At 37.6% G+C, this 24648-nt stretch overlaps 1 protein-coding gene across 10 annotated transcripts in view; it reads left to right on the plus strand.

Annotated features, from left to right (window-relative positions):
* LOC145507431 (solute carrier family 71 member 2-like) overlaps positions 1-24648 on the plus strand; it is a 139730-nt gene that overhangs the window by 67488 nt on the left and 47594 nt on the right. For 7 of the 10 annotated variants that reach the window (XR_014054862.1, XR_014054866.1, XM_081493999.1 and 4 more), the window contains one exon: positions 16572-16634. The exons of the other annotated variants lie outside the window; for them this stretch is intronic. Coding sequence is in view for 5 of the 7 variants with exons in the window: in XM_081493999.1 (XP_081350125.1) it covers positions 16572-16634 (63 nt within the window). In the remaining 2 variants the exon portion in view is untranslated. The remainder of the gene's footprint in view (positions 1-16571; positions 16635-24648) is intronic. 10 annotated transcript variants of the gene reach the window in all.

The raw sequence follows: 24648 nt of genomic DNA on the forward strand, positions 1-24648 counted from the left end.
TCTTTAGTTCCTCTTAGCTTTCTTCATAAGGGTTGTGTCATCTGCATATCTGAGATTATTGGTATTTCACCCAGCAATCTTGATTCCAGCTTCTGCATCATCATCCAGCCCAGCATTCCGCATAATGTATCTCCATAACTCTGCCCGTTCAAGCACTTAGAGGTCTCCCTTGCCTGGAGTCCTTCTCTGTTGTTCGGCACATCAGGCACATAGAGGGGGCCCCCCTGACTGGGGTCCTACCCAGTAGATCAGTTCGTCAAGCACTTAAAGGGGTGCCCTGGGTGAGGTCCTACTCTGTAGTTCAGACCATCAGTCACTTAAAGGAGCATCCTGGGTAGGGTCCTACTTTGTAGTTCAGTGCGTAAGGTGTTTGATTGTCCAGCCTCTCTATTAGAGAGAGGCTATGGTGATGGCTCCACTCCCTACTCGTGACTCAGCAGTATTGCCTTTCTCCCTTGGCTGCCTAGCTTTCCTCTGCAGGCATTTCCCACCACAGTCTCCTCCCTCACATCCCCTCAATCCATCTCTGCACGGTCAACAACAGCCCTCACCCTGGGATTGCGCCACAATCCCTAAACTCCCATCTCCCAGCCACTGCGCCTTCTAGGGCACCTGCATCCCTGTCCAAGGTATGTATGTCTGTGGCAAGGACTGTCTGATTCTCATTCCTTTTAGGCTGCCACAGATCAGCTGTTTCACTCTCAGCCTTAAATGTTTTTCCTCTGACTCAAGACAATTGCCCCAATGTGGGGACTGGACTCTTACTTCAGTTCCCTCAGCTGCCGAGTCCTAGTAACACTCCTGTTTTTCCCCCTAGTGTCATGATCCTATTGAGTTTTGCGTGGTTCTGTATATTCTTTTCCACTGGTCAGGTACTCCTGTCCGCTCTCAGCTGGTATTCTGCATGCAGTTCTGCATCTGAACGTGTATTCCTGATGTATCCGTGGAGAGAGATGTACTCCACGTCCACGTACTCCTCTGCCATCTTGTTCTCTCCTTATAATCAATTCTTTAATGCAGACTTTCCTTACTTGTTTGATGCTTTGCTTTGTTTGGTGCTGGTCCTTCTGCAACAGATTGAATGCGTGTGGCATCCCCTTGAATCTTTTGGAGGACACGTAAACTTATTTTAAAGCTTCCTTTTGTTTCCTACTATGATTTGGTTATTTGACAATGAGGTAGATTATCTTTTATTTCCTGTATTCTTTTTTTGTGTCTTCCAGTGGTTTTCTTCAAATTCTTTTGATGAATTTTATGTATTTTATATTTACAAATGAGAGGGTAGTTCAGCGGTTGTGAAAAGAAATGTCTTCTGGGGCTACCCAAATGTTGTAAATGTGAGAAGTGGGGTAAGAATAGGTTTGTATTATTGTTGGAATACATGCTCTTTCTACTGCAGCAGCCGCTATCTACTTAGACAATTGGTGACATTGCGATTCAGTCCCCATGTTTTGAAACCTTATGCGTTCCTATGAAATGCCAGAAAATTTATATATAGTTTGGTTAAATTTCCTGTGATTTACATATTGACAACCAGCTCGCTTGGAAAATAAGTTATGAGTGAAAAAGCATGTTAGTTTGTCAGTTTGCCACCCATGGCCTAGACACCTCTGGTAGCCAGAGTATTTTTCTCCAACTCAGGTGGAAATCTCTGTTCTGTGGTGCTGCATGCAAGCACTGCTTGTAGGAGCTCTGAGAGTGTGGATGTTCTGGGATTTCCTCTATAGTACTGAAGTAGTTTCTGAAGTGATGATAGGGTTATATGCCACTCTTGGAAGCCAGAAGTGACCTGGAAGACTATAAATTTTGTATCCCACCCCCATTCAGTTCTGCACGTATCCCATTTACATGTCCCACTTCAGAGAACTATACTTAAATGATTGTTATCTTGGGGACAGATGGAGAGGTCAGCAGCTGTGAGAGCAAGATACCAGGGACTTATTTTGTAACCTTTTATTAACCTATTGAATTATGAATGGCATCCTTCTCCAGTTTTGTTTTTTGGTCCCCCTGAATCCTGAAAAAATTTACCTAAAAGATCTTTTTCACCTTAACATGTGACTCTTATTTCAACTCTTCATAAAGCCTTTTCCCATCTGCTCTGTATCATCCAGAAGTGTTTCAGAAAATGCTCTAAATTAGATTCATATTTTTTTCTGTTCTATCAGTGATACTTGATGTGGAAGTAGAAAACAGATATGTGTACGTTTGAATGTAATGTGTGTGTGTATAATATATACATATGTAATATACATAGATCCATACAGATATTTATTAGCTTCATTGTTCTGGGTGTCAATTCAGTTCTAAGTTTCTAAAGTTTTCTTTTATATTTTTTTTAAGAGATAAGCAAATGCCATTATATTTTTTGTTTATTGTATTCCTTCTCAAGAATAAAGGCAGTATCCTTCTTGAAATTTTTAGCATAGAAAGATATTTAAAATTAAAACTTGGATCTTATTTGAGATATTTAATATACTTTGTTAGTTTTTTTAATTTTTATTTTTAAGTTATAAAATATGATAACACATTTACAGGAGACTTGGAAAATACTGGAAAAAGTTACATATAATTCCACTATATATTACAATTTTTTGTTTTAAGTAGATGAATTAAGATTTTTCATTGGAGTTTTGATATCAAACCCTCAGAAATTAATAGAATGAATGTACAGAGGCTTTCCAGGTTGTACTAGTGGTAAAGAACCCTCCTGCCAATGCAGGAGATGTGAGAGACTTGGGTTTTATACCTGAGTTGGGAAGATCCCTTGGAGGAGGGCATGGCAACCCACTCCAGTAATGTTACCCAGAGAATCCCATGGACAGAGGAGCCTGGTGTGCTACAGTCCATGGGGCAGCATAGATTCAGGCACGACTGAGTGAGTGAGCACTCCACTGCACAGAGAAGTAGAGAATATAATAGGCCTGAAAACCATTATGAACCAGTTTGACATAATTGAGATTTATACAGTTTTCACATAACGGTAGGATCCAAATTGTATTCAAGTTCCCATAGGCTATAAATTAGGAGATACTGGAACATATCCAGAGACATAAGACCAGGTGCAGAAATTTCATGGTCTAAAGGTATTGAAATCATACAGACTGTTTTCTTGTTACTGTGAAGTTATGTTAGTGGTCAATATCAAAAGATATTTTAAAATAAACCACATATTTTCAAGTCTAGTGTGACATTTACTAGGAGAGATCTTTGACTTAGCCATTGAACACCTCAATAAAATTAGAAGGCTGAAAAAACATAGAGGGTGATTGCAGAGAAGAAAGCATTTAAATGAGAAATTAATATAATAGATACTTAAAAATATCCCATGTATTTGGAAATTACATGTCTACTTTTAAGTGAGGGGTATATCTAAGATGCCATGACAATGAAAACTAGAAAATATTTGTGATAGAATAAAAATAAAAAGAATTTACCAGAATTTGTTGCATGCAGCTGGAACTGTTCACTGCAATTAAACACAATGTGGGGTCTTGAATAAGGTATGAAAACAAATAAGGGACACAAACATAAAATTTTCTAAGATTTGAACAAAATCTGTACTTTCGTTAATACTATATCACATGTTAATCCCCTGGTTTTTTTTTTAAACAACATAATATTTCTTTATATTCTCAGAATTGGATTAGAAGCTTCAAGCCTCATTCAAAATTATTTTTTTAATTACTGCACAGAGAAACCTGGCAGGCTACAATCCATGGGGTCACAAACAGTTGTATATGACTGAGCAACTAACACACACACACACACACACGACAATAAATTAAACTTTTAACAGTAATACTAGATGCCAAAATATATAAACAATATCAAATTTTTGAATGAATATTAATTAGAAGTCTAGCATTCTATTCATACTAAGTCACACAAGTGTACTCAAAATATCAAATTTTTTAACTGGGCAAAAATTTGTAAGTTTTCTAAAACATATATGTATTTTATTATACATAGTAATATATATGTATGTGTGTGTGTGTATACAAAAGCTTTTCTACTGTGATTGGTAACGGCTTGAGAAAGAACATCAAAAAAAGATAGATGGAGAAATTGGAAAGCATAAACTAAATGAAATGGGAGCACTGAGCGTGACATAGAAAAAAATGAAACATGCTAGATAAAAGTGAAAGATTGTAATATAGTCCAATTGTTCTTAAGCTTGTCTGCTCATTAGAAACACATCTGAAACTTTGCAGGAGAAAAAGCAACATATGTGCATTTGTAGTTTTCAAAAAATTCCAAGATAATTCTGATATGCATCTGGATTTTAAAAAATGATTGCAGGTTTTTCTAATAAGTGATAGTTTTAGTGATAAAGAATTCTATTATTTTCTGTTGACCAGTCATGATACAATTATGGTATTAAGCAAAAATCACAATAGTAGAAGATGTTTATCAAGTTTTTAGTATCAATAGCCAGACAAAAATAGAAGATAATTACAATTGCAAGCCATAATGGAAACATGATTAACCTAAAAATACTAAATAATAACATACAATTTGGAGTTAAGTAGAGTGATGTGTTAATAGAGGTTCATACATGCACATGTTTTCATCTGCCCAGCCAGTCTGTGTCTTTTGGTTGGTACATTCAATCCCTTATCATTTAAGGTAATTATTGATATGTCTGATCCTATGACAAACCTACGCAGTGTGTTGAAAAGCTGAGACATCACTCTGCCTACAAAGGTCCATATGATCAAGGCTCTGGTCTTCCCAGGGGTCATGTAGAGTTGTCAGAATTGGACCTTAAAGAAGGGAGAGCATCAAAGAACTGATGCCTTCGAGCTGTGGTGCTGGAGAAGACTTCTGAGAGTCCTTTGGACAACAAAGAGATCAAACCAGTCAGTCTTAAAGGAAATCAACCCTGAATACTCATTGGAAGGATTGATGCTGAAGCTAAAGCTTCAGTATTTTGGTTACCTGATGTGAAGATCTGACTCATTTAAAATAAGTCCTTGATACTGGAAAAGATTGAGGACAGAAGGAGAAGAAGGCATCAGAGGATGAGATGGCTGGATGGTATCAATGAGGCATGGACATGAACTTGGGGAAACTCTGGGAGATGGTGAGGGCCATGGAGACCTGGTGTGCTGCAGTTCATGGGGTTACAAAGAGTTGGACATGACTGGGCGACTGAACAACAACATGATCCTATTACCATTTTCTTAATTGTTTGGGGTTTATTTTGTGCTGGTCTTTTCCTTCTGTTTCCTACCTAGAGAAAAGTTCCTTTAGCATTGATTGTAAAGCTGGTATGGTGGTGGTAAATTCTTTTGCTTGTCTGGAAAGCTTTTGATTTCTTCATCAAATCTGAATAAGAGTCATGCTGGGTAGAGTATTCTTGGTTGTAGGTTCTTTCATCACTTTAAATATATCGTGCCATTCCCTTCTAGCTTGCACAGTTTCTATGAGAAACTAGCTTATAACCTTGTGCAAGTTCCCTTGTATGTTATTTGTCATTTTACCCTTGTTGCTTTTAATATTTTATCTTTGTTTTTAATTTTTGTCATACTGATTGCTGTGTATCTCAGTGTTTTCCTCCTTGGGTTTATCCTGCCTTAGACTCTGTGTGCTGCCTAGACTTGACAATTTCCTTTCCCATGTTAAGAAAGTTTTCAGCTAGTATTTCTTCAAGTATTTTCTTGGGTCCTTTCTCTCTTTTCTCCTTTTGGGACACCTATAATGTGAATGTTGGTGCGTTTATTGTTGTCTAGAGGTCTCTTCATTCTTTTTTCTGTAGTCTGTTCTGTGGCAGTGATTTTGACCATTCTGTCCTCCATTTTCCTGCCTCAGTTATTTGGCTATTGGTTCCTTCTAGTTTATTGTTCATCTCTGTTCTTTTGTTCTTCGTTTCTTCCAGGTCTTTGGCAGTCAATTCCTACATCTTCTCCATTGTTTTCCCAAGATCCTGGATCATCTTCACTATCATTATTCTGAATTCTTTCTCTGGAATATTCAATTCAGTTCACTTCAGCTGCTCAGTTGTGTCTGACTCTTTGTGACCCCATGGACTGCAGCATGCCAGGCCTCCTTGCCTATCTTCATTTAGTTGTTTTTCTGGTGTTTTATCTTGTCCCTTGATCTGGGACATAACTTTCTGCTTTTTCATGCTGATTAACTTCCTGTAATGTGGTTTTTCGTCTAGCAACTGTGGAATAGTGATTATTCTTGCTTCCTCTGTCTGCCCTCTGATGGAGTTGGCTAAGAGGCTTGTATAAACTTCTGATGGGTAGGGGAAAACTGGGTCTTGCTATGGTGGGCCATGCTCAGTAACACTTTAATTCAGTTGTCTGCTGATGGGTGGTGGAGTTGTGCTCCTTCCCTGTTTGTTTTTTAGCCTGAGGCTAGCCACCTCTCTGGTAAGGTTAGTGGCAACCTCCAGGAGGACTTATACCAAGAGTCCACTTCCAGGACTGCTGCTGCCAGTGCCCCCATTCCCACGGTGAGCCACTGCTGACCTATGCCTCCACAGGAGGCCCTCCAGCACTAGCAGGTAGGTCTGGTTCAGCCTCCAGTGGGGTCACTACTCCTTTCCCCTAGGTCTTGGTGCACACAAGGTTTTGTTTGTGCCCTCTGGGAGTGGAGTCTGTTTCCCCCAGTCCTGTGGAAGCCCTCTAATCAAATCCCTGCTGTTCTTCAAAGTCAGAATCCCTGGGGATTCCCAGTTCCTTTGCCAGATCCCAGGTTGGGAAGCCTGATGTGGAGGTCTGAACCTTCACAACAGTGGGAAAACTTGCTTGGTATTACTGTCACCAGCTTGTGGGTCACCCACCTGACAGGTAGAGGATTTGATTTTATCATGACTGAGCCCCTCCTGGCATCTCATCGTGGCTTTTTCTTTGTCTTTAGACATGAGGTATCTTTTTTTGGTGGGTTCCAGTGTCCTCCAGGAGTATCTTTTTTTGATGGGTTCCAGGAGATGGCAAGACTGAACATTGACATTCTAGGAATCAGCAAACTAAAATGGACTGGAGTGGGTGAATTTAACTCAGATGACCATTATATCTACTACTGTGAGCAAGAATCCCTTAGAAGAAATGGAGTAGCCATCATGGTCAACAAAAGAGTCTGAAATGCAGTCCTTGGATGCAATCTCAAAAATGACAGAATGATCTCTGTACGTTTCCAAGGCAAACCATTCAGTATCGCGGTAATCCAAGTCTATTCCCCGACCAGTAACACTGAAGAAGCTGAACTTCAACGGTTCTATGAAGACCTACAAGATATTTTAGATCTAACACCCAAAAAAGATGTCCTTTTCATTATAGGGGACTGGAATGCAAAAGTAGGAAGTCAGGAAACACCTGGCGTAACAGGCAAATTTGGCCTTGGAGTACAGAATGAAGCAGGGCAAACTCTAATAGAGTTTTGCCAAGAGAAGGCACTGGTCATAGCAAACACCCTCTTCCAGCAACACAAGAGAAGACTCTACACATGGACATCACCAGATGGCCACCACCGAGATCAGATTGATTATATTCTTTGCAGCCAAAGATGGAGAAGCTTTATACAGTCAGCAAAAACAAGACCGGGAGCTGAATGTGGCTCAGATCATGAACTCCTTATTGCCAAATTCAGATTAAATTGAAGAAAGTAGGGAGAGCCACTAGACCATTCAGGTATGACCTAAATCAAATCCCTTATGATTATACAGTGGAAGTGACAAATAGCTTTAAGGGGCTAGATCTCATAGACAGAGTGCCGGATGAACTATGGACAGAGGTTCGTGACATTGTACAGGAGACAGGGATCAAGATCATCCCCATGGAAAAGATATGCAAAAAAGCAAAATGGCTGTCTGAGAAGGCCTTACAAATAGCTGGGAAAAGAAGAGAAGCGAAAAGCAAAGGAGAAAAGGAAAGATACTCCCATCTGAATGCAGAGTTCCAAAGAATAGCAAGGAGAGATAAGAAAGCCTTCCTCAGCAATCAATGCAAAGAAACAGAAGAAAACAACAGAATGGGAAAGACTAGAGATCTCTTCAAGAAAATTAGAGATACCAAGGGAACATTTCATGCAAAGATGGGCTCGATAAGGGAGAGAAATGGTATGCACCTAACAGAAGCAGAAGATATTAAGAAGAGCTGGCAAGAATACACAGACGAACTGTACAAAACAGATCTTCACGACCCAGATAATCACGATGGTGTGATCACTCACCTAGAGCCAGACATCCTGGAATGTGAAGTCAAGTGGGCTTAGAAAGCATCACTACAAACAAAGCTAGTGGAGGTGATGGAATTCCAGTTGAGCTATTTCATATCCTACAGCACTCAGTATGCCAGCAAATCTGGAAAACTCAGCAGTGGCCACAGGACTGGAAAAGGTCAGTTTTCATTCCAGTCCCAAAGAAAGGCAATGCCAAAGAATGCTCAAACTACCGCACAATTGCACTCATCTCACACACTAGTAAAGTAATGCTCAAAATTCTCCAAGCCAGGCTTTAACAATACGTGAACCATGAACTTCCAGATGTTCAAGCTGGTTTTAGAAAAGGCAGAGGAACCAGAGATCAAATTGCCAACATCCGCTGGATCATTGAAAAAGCAAGAGAGTTCCAGAAGAACATCTATTTCTGCTTTATTGAGTATGCCAAAGCCTTTGACTGTGTGGATCACAATAAACTGTGGAAAAGTCTTCAAGAGATGGGAATACCAGACTATCTGACCTGTCTCTTGAGAAGCCTGTATGCAGGTCAGGAAGCAACAGTTAGTACTGGACATAGAACAACAGACTGGTTCCAAATAGGAAATGGAGTATGTCAAGGCTGTATATTGTCACCCTGCTTATTTAACTCGTATGCATAGTACATCATGAGAAATGCTGGGCTGGAAGAAACACAAGCTGGAATCAAGATTGCCAGGAGAAATATCAATAAAGCCTCAGATATGCAGATGACACCACCCTTATGGCAGACCGCGAAGAACTAAAGAGCCTCTTGATGAAAGTGAAAGAGGAGAGTGAAAAAGTTGGCTTAAAGCTCAACATTCAGAAAACTAAGATCATGGCATCTGGTCCTGTCACCTCATGGGAAATAGATGGGGAAACAGTGCAAACAGTGTCAGACTTTATGTTTTGGGGCTTCAAAATCACTGCAGATGGTGACTGCAGCCATGAAATTAAAAGACTCTTACTCCTTGGAAGGAAGGTTATGACCAACCTAGATAGCATATTTAAAAGCAGAGACATTACTTTGCCAACAAAGGTCCATCTAGTCAAGGCTGTGGTTTTTCCAGTAGTCATGTATGGATGTGAGAGTTGGATGGTGAAGAAAGCTGAGCGCCAAAGAATTGATGCTTTTGAACTGTGGTGTTGGTGAAGACTCTCGAGAGTCCCTTGGACTGCAAGAAGATCCAACCAGTCCATCCTAAAGGAGATCAGTCCTGAGTGTTCATTGGAAGGACTGATGTTGAAGCTGAAACTCCAGTACTTTGGCCACCTCATGCGAAGGGTTGACTCATTGGAAAAGACCCTGATGCTGGGAAGGATTGGGGGCAGGAGGAGAAGGGGACAACAGAGGATGAGATGGCTGGATGGCATCTCTGACTCGATGGACATGGGTTTCGGTATACTCCAGGATTTGGTGATGATCAGGGAGGCCCGGTGTGCTTCGATTCATGGGGTCGCAGAGTCGGACACGACTGAGCGACTGAACTGAACTGAAGTGTCCTCATGTCGATGGTTTTTCAACAGCTAGTTAGTTGCAATTTTGGTGCTCTCACAGGAGGAGTTGCGTGCTGGTGTTTCTACTCCACCATCTTGACCTGAATGTCAGTATACTTTTAAATAATTAACTAATTAAAATTATTTTTATTATTTTTGGCTGTGCTGAGTCTTTGTTGCAGTGCAGGTTTTTTCTAGTTGCAGTGTGCTAGCTTCTCATTACGGTGGCATCTCCTGTTGCAGAGCGCGGGCTCCAGAGTATGCAGGCGTCAATAGCTGTGGCACACAGGCTCAGTTTTCCAGCTTCTCATTGCAGTGGCATCTCCTGTTGCAGAGCACGTGCTCCAGAGCATGCAGGCATCAGTAGTTGCACCACACAGGCTCAGTTTCCCAGCTTCTCATTGCAGTGGCATCTCCTGTTGCAGAGCGTGGGCTCCAGAGCATGCAGGCGTCAGTAGCTGTGGCATGTGGGCTCAGTAGCTGCAGCATGCAGGCTTAGTTTCCCAGCTTTTCATTGCAGTGGCATCTCCTGTTGCAGAGCACAGGCTCCAGAGCGTGCAGGCGTCAGTAGCTGTGGCTAACAGGCTTAGTTTCCTGACAGCATGTGGAATCTCCCGGGATCAGGCATCAAACCCAGGTCCCCTGCATTGGCAGGTGGATTCTGAACCCCTGGACCACCAGAAAAGTCTTAGCATTAGGTTTGTTGTGATAACAGCTACTGTCTTTTGCAGAATAATTATTTATATACTGAAAAAAAATGTTTGAATTTGGAAAGTTTGGAAAAGTTTGCTGTTTTCTTTATAGCTGCTTTATTTTACAAAGGTTTAGTCCTTAGCTTACTAGAAAAGAAATTATTGACTTGTTTTGTTTTGCTTATTTCTTTAATAAAACTTTACTATTTCAGTATCTTTTTTTAATAGGAAAAAGTAGAAAAGTTTTAAAAAGCACATATTGAAAAATTTTAGAGGAACTGCCTGCATCATTGCTTTATTACCCAGAAACAGTTTCTTATACTGCCAGAAATTCCATTGCCCTGCCATGCCTGCTGCTCAGTCGTATCTAATTCCTTTAGAGCTATATATTTTAATGTGCAGTTCAGTAAATCCATGTTCTATCATTCATACATGGATATGTTGTTGTTGTTCGGTTTCTCATTGTGTCCAGCTCTTTGGGACACCATGGACTGCAGCACACTAGGCTTCCCTGTCCTTCAATTTTGTGCAAACTCATGTCCATTGAGTCGGTGATACCATCCAACCATCTCATCTTCTTTCGCCCCCTTCTCCTCTTGCCCTCAGTCTTTGCCAGCATCAGTCTTTCTCAGTGAGTCAGCTCTTTGTATCAGGTGGCCAAATTATTGGAGTTTAAGTTTCACCATCAGTCCTTCCAATGAATATTTAGGGTTGATTTCCTTTAAGATTGACATGGATATGGTCTTGCCAAATTAAAGAGTTAATTTCTTAATCCTAGAATACATTACCTGCATAAGTGAATGCATATTTGGATCATCTTGAATATAGAACTATTTTAGGGGAGACCAGAGGTCTGCAAGGTGAGGATGAAGCTGGGGGCAGCAGAGGTGAACAGAATTACTGTCCCTTTGACAGAATGAAGGCAGTCCTGGAGTTACTGGTGTAGTGCTCACCAGCGCTCCCCCAACCCTATTTTTTTCCACTAGCAAAAACTCTGAGGAAACCCATAGACAAGGGGAGTTTGAAAAATACCTGTTAAGTTCTCAACCTTGGTCTGACAGTGTATAATAGGGAAAAAGTGGGGCTAAAAGACTGGATAAGAGAAACATTTTTCTTGTCCGAAAATGTTTTTGACACACGAGGGATCAGAGAAACATTTTTTTAAAATATACTGACTGTTTTGCTATTTTACCATATTTCTATGATGCATATGACAAATCATTAAATAGTTCTAATATTGATTAGTATTCTCTTTGAAGTTTCTGTATCTCTGTACCCTATGAAATTTGTTATTAGGAAAGATTTTTCTGAAAACTGATTTTGCACTTGAGTTATTTGTTGCCCTTCATCTTTTCTATTTTTTGTTTGTTTGTTTTTCAGTACAGTGAGTAGAGTTCAAATGCCACTAGCTGCGATGGCAAATCTTTTGTAACCTATGAAAATTATGTTATTAAGGGATAATTTGAAATCATTTCTATGGATACATCTTAATTTCATTTTTTGAAAAACCTGTGGAGATAAACTGTCTGAAGTTAGAGACTAGTCACTCTATTCTTCCCCCATTTTTGTAATTCATAGGATTTCAGGTGCATAGAAATAGATTAGTCATAACTGTCTTCATGATACATAGATTTGTTTCACTCATGGAATGAAACATTTAATTAAACATTCATTCCCCCATTTGTTTTATCCTTCTTATTTTGTTTTTAAAATTTATTGCTGCAACATAGTTTTTAAGGATGTGTTGAATACCGATGAACCCTTGCATGACCCAATAACAATTTATTTCTATGTCCTCCTTGCCTATCTCTTTCCCTACTATCCATCCACAAAGATAACTACAATTCTGAATTTTTTTGTTATTTGCTTGATTATTTTCTAGATTTAGGTCACATTATTATATATATAAACACACGGATGTGTCCATGTTATTTGATTCTGGTCATTTTTGAACTTCTAAGAAGGGGCATAATGTATAACATGCATGTTGTCTTCTGGGGCTTCCTTTTTTCTGTTGTGCACTGTTAGTGCAATTTATGGGGAGAAGGCAATGGCAGCCTACTCCAGTACTCTTGCATGGAGAATCTCATGGACGGAGGAGCCTGGTAGGCTGCAGTCCATGGGGTCGCTGAGAGTCAGACACGACTGAGCGACTTCCCTTTCACTTTTTTCTTTCATGCACTAGAGAAGGAAATGGCAACCCACTCCAGTGTTCTTGCTTGAAGAATCCCAGGGACGGGGGAGCCTGGTGGGCTGCCGTCTATGGGGTCGCACAGAGTCGGACACGACTTAAGCGACTTAGCAGCAGCAGCAGCAGCAGTGCAATTTATGAATATTTGTTTCTAGTTTTTCCATTGTTTATACAATGCTGCTGTAAACATTCTTGTACATGTCTCGATGTTCATATGCTTGATTTTCTTTTTCTGGTTAAACATTATGGGATCATAGTTTATGCAAAAGTTCAGTTTATCCATTTTTATCTAGTTGCATTTAGTTGCTTTTAACTTCATTAGAAAGTTTTGTTAAATTGTATTGTGATGGTTGTCATAGCAGCATGAGTTTTTAAAAAAGCATCAAAATTAGTGAACTTTTTTGTAGCCATTTGAATACTGAAGGTGAAAGGAAAAAAGCAACATTTTTTTGACATTTTATGCTTTACTATTTCAAGAAAGGTAAAAACACAACTGAAATGCAGAAAAAAGACTTGAGCAGTATATGGAAAAGGTGCTGTGACTGTTGAATGTATCAAAAGTGGCTTGCCAAGTTTCATACTGGAGATTTCTTGCTGGATGGTACTCCAAAGTCAATGTTATACCACGTGGGAGAGAGCCAACATACTCAAATATATCCAAACCAGGCATTGAAAATCATTTGTACCAGCTTGGTTATGCCAGTCATTTTGATGTTTGGGTTCCACATAAGTTAAGCAAAAAAAAAACCCTTTCTTGACTGCATTTTCACACAGGATTCTTTACTTATATGTAACAAAAATGTACCAGCTTTTAAAACTGTGATGGACAATGAAAAGTGAATATGGTACAATAATGTGAAATGGAAAAGATTGCTGGGCAAATGAAATGAACCACCACCAACCATACTGAAGGCTGGTCTCCATCCAAAGAAGGTGATGTTATGTATATGGCGGGATCGGTAGGAAGTCCTTTATTATGGGCTCTATATGGAAAACCAGACAATTAATTCCAACAAGTACTGCGCCCATTGAGACCAACTGAAAGCACACAATGAAAAGCATCCAAAATTAGAAAACAGAAAATGCATAATCTTCCATCAGGATAATGCATGTTTCTTTGATGACCAGGCAAAAATTGTTAGAGCTTGGCTCGGAAGTTCTGATTCATCCACTGTATTCGCTAGACATTGCACTTTTAGATTTCGACTTATTTCAGTCTATACAAACTTCTCTTAATGGAAAAAAAATTGAATTCCCTGAAAGACTGTAGAAGTCACCTGGAACAGTTCTTTGCTCAAAACGATAAAAAGTTTTGGTAAGATTGAATTACGAAGTTGCCTGGAAAATGGCAGAAGATAAGTGGAACAAAATGGTGAATACATTATTCAATAAAGTTCTTGGCAAAATGAAAAATGTGTCTTTTATTTTTACTTAAAAACCGAAGGAATTTTCTGGCCAACCCAGTATGTGTGAAGTGATCCTTTGGTTCCAAATCCTGTGATTCAGATTCTGTCTAAAATTTGGTTTTAGGCTACACTTTTTTTTGCCTTTTACCTGGTGTATTAAGTCTATGTGAATTCAATTAGCTCATTATTTTTTTCTATGTACTGCAGTTCTAAGTTGTCATTTTGTTCCTTTTTGCCTTCATTTGCATTGAATAGTTAGACTAATTTTTCTTCTATTACATTAGAAGTATTCTATTCCTGTTATTTTTGTGGTTTCTATAGCATTACATGCAAACTTATCCAAGTCTACTATTAATCAATATCTTTAATTTTGTATAATATTAACATGTTATTGTTCAGTTGTTAAGTCATGTCCAACTCTTTGCAACCCCATGGACTTCAGCATGCCAGGCCTCCCTGTCTCTCACTGTCTCCCATTGTTTGCCCAAGTTCATTTCCATTGAATTAGTAATGCTATCCAGCCATCTCATTCTCTGCCTCCCTCTTCTCCTTTTGCCTTCCATCTTTCCCAGCATCAGTGTCTTTTCCAGTGAGTCGGCTTTTTGCATCAGGTGGCCAAAGTATTGGAGCTTCAGCTTCAGCGTCAGTCCTTCCAATGAATATTCAGGGTTGATTTCCTTAAACATTCCTTTACGATGTGCTGCATATTAGCATAAATGGGGTAAATGAATATTATTAATTATTTTGTTTTTGTTGTTTAGTCACAAAGGGTTGTTTGCCTCTTTGACCCCTTGGACTATATAGCCCACCAGGGCTCTGCCATGGGACTTAGCAGGCAAGAATACTGGAGTGGGTTGTCATTTCATTCTCTAAGTTTTTTTTTTTTTTTTACTTCAAACTTTTTATTTTATATTGGCATATAACCAACTGATTAACAATGTTGTGGTAGTTGCAGGTGAATAGTGCAAAGATTCAGCCATACATATACGTGGATCCATTCTCCCTCAAACCTCTCTAACCGTGCAGGCAAGCATATAACATTGAGCAGAGTTCCGCATGCTATACAACTGAGGTCTTTGTAAGGCTGTCCATTTTACATGGTCATGTACACACTGCTCTATGTAAAATCCAATTAAATATTTTACTTCTGTATAATTGAAAATAAAAACTATAAGACCCATTATTTTTGTTTTGTAGCATCCCTGTTCATTCATATACCATTTTCCGTGATCTTTATTTTATTTTGCATCTTGAACCTTAATTATACCTCTATAATTTTCCTTCTCCTGGAAGTATTTTTTTTATAAGTGGAGTCTATAAGTTAGTAAACTCAGTCGTATAAGTTAGTAAAGTTGTTTTTGCCAAATCAAAAAATGTGGATACTTGCCTTTGTGTCAAAGGACATTTTAACTGGGTATACAATTTTAGGTTGGCATTTGTTTTATTTTTCTTACTATACTGATGATAGAATAGCATACTCCTTGTCTCAGTTCAAAAATGTCAGTCTTAACTGTTGTTCCTTTGAAAGCAATCTGTTATTTCTTTTTTAAAGAATTTTTTTAAGGTTCTCTATAATTTTAATCTGATTGCAAATATGGATTTCTTTTTATACTGCTTAAAATTTGATAGGTCGCTTTAATCTCTTCATTGATGTCTGTCATTGATTCAAGTATATTCTCAGTCATTGGCTTCTAAAATATTGTCTCTGCCTCACTGTTATCACTGGACTAGTTTAAATTGTTAGACTTTCTTATTGGATCCTCTGTGTCTCTTACTTTCTCTCTTAGATCCTGTCTATTTGTCTCTGCTGCATTCTGGATAACTTCTCTTGACCTACCTTTTGGTTCAGTTATTCTCTCTTAAACTGTGTTTAATCTTGTTAAACGTAACCCATTGAGTTTTTAATTTAATTTTTTCTGTTCTAGACTTTCTTTTTGTTCTTTTAATCTGCTACAAAGTTTCAAGCTTACTTTATATGTCTTGTAACACAGTAAGCATGCTAATTTTAAAGTCTGTTAAATAATTCCAAAACATGAGGTCTTTGAGTGTTTGTTATGTATTGTTTGCTGTTTTCTTGTTCATGGTGTCTTATTTACTTTTGTATCTGATTACCTTTGATTATGTCCTTGTCATTATATTTGAGAAAGTATATGTATGGTTGATGTGAAGCCTGGGTGATGGCCTTTTCAGAAATAACTTGAGATTTTTTTCTTCTAAACATCTGGAGAGGCTACCAGTCTGGATCAGTATAATCCAAATTTAAGGTTTGAGGTTTCCTGGACTAGGTCCGTAACATGAAGCTGGGCTGCAGGTTCATAACTGAGTTTAAGTAACTCTTTGCAGTATATCCTTTAAATTGTTTGTGCTTTTGTAGCAAAAGCAACTGAATCCTGGGCATGCCTTTTTAGGTTCTTTATTAAGATTTCTGCCTCACTATCTTGTTACCTTGTCATACTTTTAAGACATTTTCCATATTTCATTATTCCTTAACATTTTCATTCTGGTGTTTAGTTACCTAGTCTGCCATTAACAAAAGGCAGAAATCTTTCCCTTTCATTTACTTTAGAATTTTTCTTGACGTTTGTTTGCTTTTTGTAGGTTCTACATGAAACATTTCCTCAACACACATTCCTCATGAATGGTCTCATTCAGGGTGTAAAGGTAAGAACAATTTTTGTTTGGTTCACAACAAACCAAAGCCAGGAATCCTTGATAGCTTAACTTTGGAAGTTTAAATAGGACTCTGGAAAACTATTACCATTTGTAAATTTTGTAAATCAAATTTTTAGTTGAATTATCAAAGTCAAAATAAAACACAACCCAAATCCATAAGCCACTACTTTATTTTTATTAACATGTACAGAGCAGAATATGAAGGGTATAATTATGTGAACTTTTAATTCCTCTATTCACAGAATAAAATCAGTCTTAAAAATCGGTCAAGTATTAATGTCTTTTTTTGAGATAGACTTTGAGATTGAAGGAGTCATCAAGATTTACTTGGATGTAAAGTCTTATTGCAGGGCTGGTGTTCCAGACACAACTTTCTGAGCTCTCAACCACTTGACATAATTAGCCTTAATTCATTGTTTAAATTTTAATGTGATATTTGTCAGAAAAGCTTATAAATAAGGGGTTAAAATATAATGCTGTGTTCCAGTCCCAATTTGTAGTAAAGTATATGTGTTCAGCATCTAATTTGTTCTTTTCAACTTAGGTAATATCAGTCTACATAATTTTACGTTGTGTTGAACAGCACACTTAAAATTATACCATAGTACTTTGCTAAATTCAGTCAGAGGAATTTGCTGAATGCATAGCTTTGAACAACATTAATTGTAATGAATACTACTTATTCTTTGCCTATTTTCAAAAAGAATTTGAGAATGCTTACAATAATAACATAAGTAAAACAGGACAGTTTGAATAAAGTAAAATAAGACATTTTTAATACTCATTGAGAAGAGGAATATTATCAAGAATCTGGTGTGTTTTTATTTAAGCACTAGATTGTGAACAGTTTTGTCTACATGATCAAAAGAAAAACTTAATGAGAGGGCATTGATTACAAATACTACATAAGTTTATCATTATAGTGGATTCTTTGAAAGTTACTCTGTAGATCTTTTTCTTTTATCATGTGGAGCTAATAAAATCTATTTTAGTCTGGTTCTACAGAATAAAACCAACTTGGTCTGTGTCCAAAAGCCAAGTGGCATGTTTATCATACTTTCACTTAGATACACCCACAATATTATTGTAAAAAAACATAGAACAAAAAGTATTTAAGTTGATTCAAGGCTGTGGACCAGGACTTATTTAACTTCAGCAACTATTGAACTTCAATTTATTGAACTTAAGGAGTTACATGTTTTAGTAACTGGCTGTTGTTTCTCAGATGAGGATATAATGAGAGAACCCTGTAGCCAAGCATAGCTCTATTAAAATGTCTTAATATGGATATGAGCACAGTGGAACAATATGGCTTTATATTCCTTTAGCTTTAAATTTCTGTTCTGCATCTTATTAACAGTTACCTTAGTCATATAATTTAATCATCCCTTCATTGGAAAGCAATGAGAAAGATCAATGAGCTAGTATATGTAAAACTATTAGCATTCTACATTCATGTGTTAAATACTTAGTAAATATTGCAAAGAAAAATAAAGAACAGAATCTGTTAGAAGGAAAGCTTGATGACCATTTTTCTCACCAGTTTGGGGAAAGACTTTCTTTTTTAGAATAAGAATTATTCATAAATGAAAAGATTGAGTCATTTACATCAATGTTTTAATTTTGGTAAGTCAAAGCCACCATCATCAAACTTAAAATACAAATGACAAAATATTATTTATTATAGAAGGAGGAATACATAAAAGCATTCTCAAAGTAAAACTGTAGGAAAATGACTAGTATCCCAGAAGAGCAAAGAAGGATGTAAGCTGGCAGTTTACAAAAGATGTCAATGTGAAAATAAGTTTATCACTATTAAGAAATGAGTCCCAAATTAAATAAGATAATATGTTTTCATGCACATTGGTAAAAAATTTTAAACTGACAAGAACTAGTTCAATTTGTGGTAAATTGTGTCCCCTTGCACTTTTGATGAGAGGATAAATTGGTATAGCTTTTCTGGAAGGCAGTATTTTAAGAGTTAAAAAAATATCCACATATTTTAACAAATGATTGCATTTCTAGAAATTTGTTCTTCTCAAATTGAGTTACTTAGAGATTCGGCTAAAGGACTGTTTGTAATAGTAAACATGTATAAACTTTTTAAATTCCTTAAAATTAGAATAGATACGTGTAGTATAGCCATATAATGTAATATATTAGGGTTTCAGTTTTATTGTGACCAAAATAAATGTAAGTAAGCGGGGGGCGGGGGGGGAATGATTAAAAAGGAATAACCTGAAGTTTGAAAGGATGTGGATTTATGGATGATTTTTAATTTTCTTCCTTATATATTTTGTTCATCTTTGTAGATTTTCTACAGTTAACTTTCACTTTGTAAGTTTACTATCATAATGCATGGAAGAGAAGTTTTAGATTTGGGGTGAGCATCAATAAAGTATACAAGAGTAACCAGTTCTGTTTTGTGAATTTTCCAGTTGGGGGGGGTTGTTTGTTTGTGGTTTTGGTTATTGCAGCAGCTTTATTGAGATATAATTCACCTACCATGCAAGTAATCCCTTTAAAGTGTATGTATGTTTTTTAATTATACTCAGGGTTGTGCAGCCATCAACACAGTCAATTTTATCACATTTTCGTTGCTCCAAAAAGAAATCCTGTACTCCTCATTCCTCCCTAACCTCATTAGTGTTTAGCAAGCACAAATCTGCTCTCTGTCTCTGTGGGTTTGTCTGTTCTGGACATTTCACATAAATGGAATATACAGTATGGTCTTTTATGACTGACTTCTTTTCTTACGGTGTTTTCAAAGTTCACTTGTAGTTCTTATTAGTACTTTATTCTTTTTACGGCCAAACAATATTTCACTCTGTATCCAAACCACAGTTTATCCATTTATCAGTTGATGGACGTTTGGGGTTGTTTCTGGTTTCTTAATTATATTATTGTGAACAATGCTGCTGTGAACATTTGTATACAAGTTTTGATATGGACATTGTTTTCACTTTATCATAGGTACATTGCTAGGAGTAGAATTTCTGGGTCATACAGTAATTTGAGTTTCTAAAAATTGTGTTTTCAAATTAACTTCTTTCTTAACCCTGTTTCTGACAAGTAATTTATGTTCCTAATCTCCTAGACTTCTGTCAGATAAGTGGCTCAAGCCAGGGACAGTTTTCTTTTTTCTTTCTGTACTTACTCCCTTAATGATGTCATCAGACTTAAGACTTGAAACTCTCAAATAAGTATCTTCCTAGACCTTGGGCTGGAACTTTAGACTTGGTATATTCAGTTGCCTAATTGACATCTCTACTTCCTTGCATAATAAGTATTTGAAAGTTAACAGCTCCAAAACTAAGTTCCTGGTCTTCCCCTCCAGCCTGACCAACTCACAAGTCTTCCTCATATTAATTACTTGTCATGGCATTCTTGCTTATGCCAAAATTCCTGGAATTAGTCTTCTTTCTCTTCCATACATATCCCAAACCCAATCCATTAGCAAATTCTGTGATTCTACTTCAAAACAGAACCATCATCAAAACTGTACTTGTCCCCCTTTCAGTGCTGTGTGTACTGTGATTAGTGGCTCAGTCGTGACTGACTCTTTGCAACCTGATGGACTGTAGCCCACCAGTCTCCTCTGTCCGTGGGATTCTCCAGGCATGAATACTGGATTGGGTAGCCATGCCCTCCTCCAGAGGATCTTCCTGACCCAGGGATCAAACCCAGGTCTCCTGCATTGCAGGTGTATTCTTTACCAACTGAGCTACCAGGGAAGCCATTTTGTAGAGATCGTGATAAAATATAAACCAGTTTGTGGCATTCTTCCTCTCTTTTATATGTGTGTGTGTGTGTATGTATGTGTGTATATGTATATGTATATGTTTACACACATACACACACGCACACACACACACGCTGTGCCAAGCAGCATGTGGAGTGTTAGTTTCCTGACCAAGGATTGAGCCTTTGTCCCCTGTATTAGAGGCACAGATTCTTAACCACTGGACCTATGGGAAGTCCCTGTGGCACTCTTCTTAACCAACCCAACCCAAAACCCCATTTTCTCTTGACAGCATCCTTCTACTCTGTTCCACTTCCTACTGACCTTGCTGCAGCCACAACTTCCTCAGCCTATTTCTGCCTGAGCACTCTGCAGGTACTGTTTTTTTCTGCTTGCTTTTCCCAGGTTTTGATAGGCTTTACTTCCTAACCCTCAGCTCCTCACCTGGATATTATTTTTTCAGTGAAGGCTTCACTGACTCCCATCTTGAGTAATGTGTCCAGTTCTCATTCATCACTGTTAATCCTCTTTCTCTGCTTTTTCTTCAAAGCATTCTCTCTCCTTTGACATGCTGTATATTTTGCTTTATCTTTATCTTGTTATTGTGTTCTCCTCACTCCTCCTGTTTTAGACTGAAAGTTTCTTAAAGGCGTGGATTTTTGTCCACTTTCCTCGCTGCTGTCCCCAGCATAGTTCTTAGCACTCAGCTTCCCTGGTGGCTCAGATGGTAAAGAGTCCACCTGCCAGTGCAGGAGATGTGGGTTTGATCCCTGGGTCTGTAAGATCCCCTGAAGAAGGAAATGGCAACACACTCCAGTATTCTTGCCTGGAGAATCCCGTGGGCAGAGGAGCATGGCGGGCCACAGTCCATGGGATCACCAAAGAGTTGGGTACAGCTTAGCGACTAAACAACAACAAATATTGTTGAATTAAAAGTGCTTCCAGTCTTTTTTCTAGTCCTTTTGATAAAGTCAAGATCCAGCTTACTTAGAGACTGTAACTATGTTTCTTTTTTTTCTTATATCAGCATTTACTAATTATACCTTACTAATTTCCCCATGACATTAAAACTACATGAAGTACAAGCAGCCCTCTCTTTGCATGTTGTAGTACACACAAATTTCAGTTACCACAGTTCAGTTAAATAGCAAGTCTCCCAACACACAATTCAGATTTCCATTACCATGTGTATTAACTGTGAGTAGTTGCATAAAATATAAACAGCTGCTAACTCCTCAGTCCACAAAACACTATATAAATAACAGAGGCACATCATAACCCATTGTGACATTTCAAAGTGTTGGTGACCTTTCACTGTGCATCTGTTAGTTCATGCATGTATAGCAAAACGTATGTTGTGTTGCCTCTTTGATCCAGTGATATGTTGGAATCTTATCCAAACCTAGAAAGGCATATGACAGTTTTCCAGTTCATAGAAGATATGTGCATCATATATTATAAGACTTTCAAAGAAGACAACCGCTAGTCTTAATGACTCTTAATGTTTTTTTTTTACAAAGAACATTTTAATTATTAATGCTTTAAATCACAATGTACTAAATAAATACTAGTTTTTCCTTTTTTTATTTTTAAATTAGTTTATCTATTTTTTAACTTTACAATATTGTGTTTGTTTTGCCGTACATTGACATGGGTCCACCATGGGTGTACATGTTTTCCCCTTCCAGAAACCCCCTCCCACCTCCCTCCCCATCCCATTCCTCCAGGTCATCCCTTCATTTCACTAGACATTTATAAGTGATAGTGAAAGAATTTTCAGTGTTCTGACAAAAATTTCTGAAAGGCAAAGAATGAATCAGTTTTTCCCATTGATTAAAATAACTACATAGTTTCACTTGCAGTCATTTCTTTCAGTTCTATACTACTATGCAAAGTAAAAACTATGTGTATTGTTTGCAATGGTTATATGCTACTCCATTGTATGAATATTCCATAATTTATTTATCCATTTCCCTATATAAGTGATTTCTAATTGAAAACTATTGAAGATAATTCTGAGTAAATTTTTAAAATAAGTCTTTATATATTTTTATTGTTTCCTTAGAAATAGAGTTGTAAAACTATAACGTGAGTAGAAAAGTGTGAGCATTTTAAACAATCTTGAATATATAGTACCACATTATCTCCTAGAGCAATTGTGCCATTTCACACTCCGATCAGCAATATGTATATCTGTTTCACCATGCTCTAGTACAAGTATTACTTTTCAGATCTTTCCCAATTTGATAGCTTGAGCATGATGTCTCACTGTAGTTTTATTTGTATTTCTTTGATTACAAATGAGGTTAGATATTTTTACATTATTTGCTGGCTACTTTTATGAAGTGCCTTCAAGTTCTTTATTTTTCTAATAAAGATTGTTCAATTCTTAATTTTTCAATAATGAAATTTATTTTGTGTTAATCCTCTCATTTTAATGATTATTAATTTAGTACCTGTTCATCTTAACAGTTAAAAAGGGAATAACTTATACTTAATCATACTTCTCAGGTTTTCAAAGTCCTACTCACATTTTTTCACTAGCAATTTTTATTTTTATGAAATTAAAATATATGGCAGACATTGTTATGTGACTAGCAGTAAGTTATGTTAGAGTTCTCCAGAGAAATAAGACCAATAGAATATATATAAAGAGGCTTACTTTAAGGAATTGGCTCACATGATTGTGGGGATAGCAAGTCTGAAATATGTAGGACAAGCTGGAAATTTGGCCAGAGTTGATGCTACAATCCTGAGGCAGAATTCTTTCCTCTGGAAACCTCAGATTTCCCTATTAAGGCCTTCAACTGACTTAAATGAGACTCCCATATTAGTGAGGATACTACCCTTTACTTTGGCTTCCCTGGTGGCTGGCTCGTTGGTGAAAAATTTGCTTGCCAATGCAGGAGACATGGCTTCAATCCCTGGGTTGGGAAGAGCCCCTGGAGAAGGAAATGGCAGCCCATTCCAGTATTCTTACCTGGGAAGTCCCATGGACAGAGGAACCTGGCGGGTTTTAGTCCATGAAGTCGCAAAGAGTTGGACATGACTTAGCAACTAAACAGCAAAAATACCCTTTAAAGCCAGGTAATTGTAGATGTTAGACCACATCTACAAATTAGCTTCATGGCAACACCCACGCTAGTGTTTGACTAAATAACTGGGTACTATAGCCTAGCCAAACTGACACATAAAACTAACCACTGAAGTAGTTTTGGCTACACTTCATTGGAAGTATAACCAGGCTAAGATGCTGTGGTTTGACTTAGTAGATGAAGTCAAGTTATTACTGCTGGATTTAACAGATGGAGTGAATAATAATATTCTTCATGAAGAGAGTTGGTCTGATTGCCCAGTGTCCACCTTGAAACTTCTTGAAGCTTTCTTCTTTAGCTTATTTTATACTTATTAAGAAACTAGATATCTTCATCAGTGTCCCAAACTAACTAAAACTAAGTGGGCTGGATGTCCAGGATTGGTTTATAGCTGGGTCAATCAGTATGAAGAAAGTGCCTCTAAAGCATGCTGCTTTATTCTTGTCTAGCTTTGACATCACAGCAAGAGGCTGAAAGAGGGGGAAAGTAGAAGACCCAGCAATCCATCCCAGGGCTTGCCCACAGGGATTCACATGCAGTGCTTCTTCTCAGTCTAGACTGGATGGTTAAGTCTGATCAAGGAGATGGTTGTGTAGATCCTTTGCCTGAACACTCATACAGGGACATTTAATATGTCAAGAGTTTATCTGATCCTAGAAATTACTGCTGAACTGTCTCATCCTGCTATTTAATGAATTAAATCATCAACCAGTGCATAGCACAAACACACAGAGAAATTGTTGACTGATGTCTCTAAGAATTAAAAAAATAAAAAAAAAGATACCTTGACAGTCCCCTTTTAGCTACTCTTCAGTATTACTAAGTACAGAAGTGTTTTTCATACACACACATACACAATAATCTTGCTTCCTTAATTTGGACAGGAAGTTGGATAAAATCTATCCTTTTAATTATCTGTAAACAAAATTGTAAAGCAACCTACTTGAGAGAGATGACTTCATAAATATTAAATATTGTTTTATAACACACTGGTAATTTATACATTTATTGAAACATGCTTAAGAGAATTCACAAGTAGGTAAAGTCTAGTCCTTTGTGTGCTTCAGGACAGAGACACTAAAATGCTAGTAAGAAAAATAGTGTGATAATTGATTTGAATTATGGGCTGGGTTAGTCTCAGGTCTTAGAGCCACCTCAGCCTGAG

Source organism: Giraffa tippelskirchi, chromosome 1, assembly GCF_054371585.1.
Source record: "Giraffa tippelskirchi isolate mGirTip1 chromosome 1, T2T-mGirTip1v1.2.pri, whole genome shotgun sequence".
NCBI lineage: Eukaryota > Metazoa > Chordata > Mammalia > Artiodactyla > Giraffidae > Giraffa > Giraffa tippelskirchi.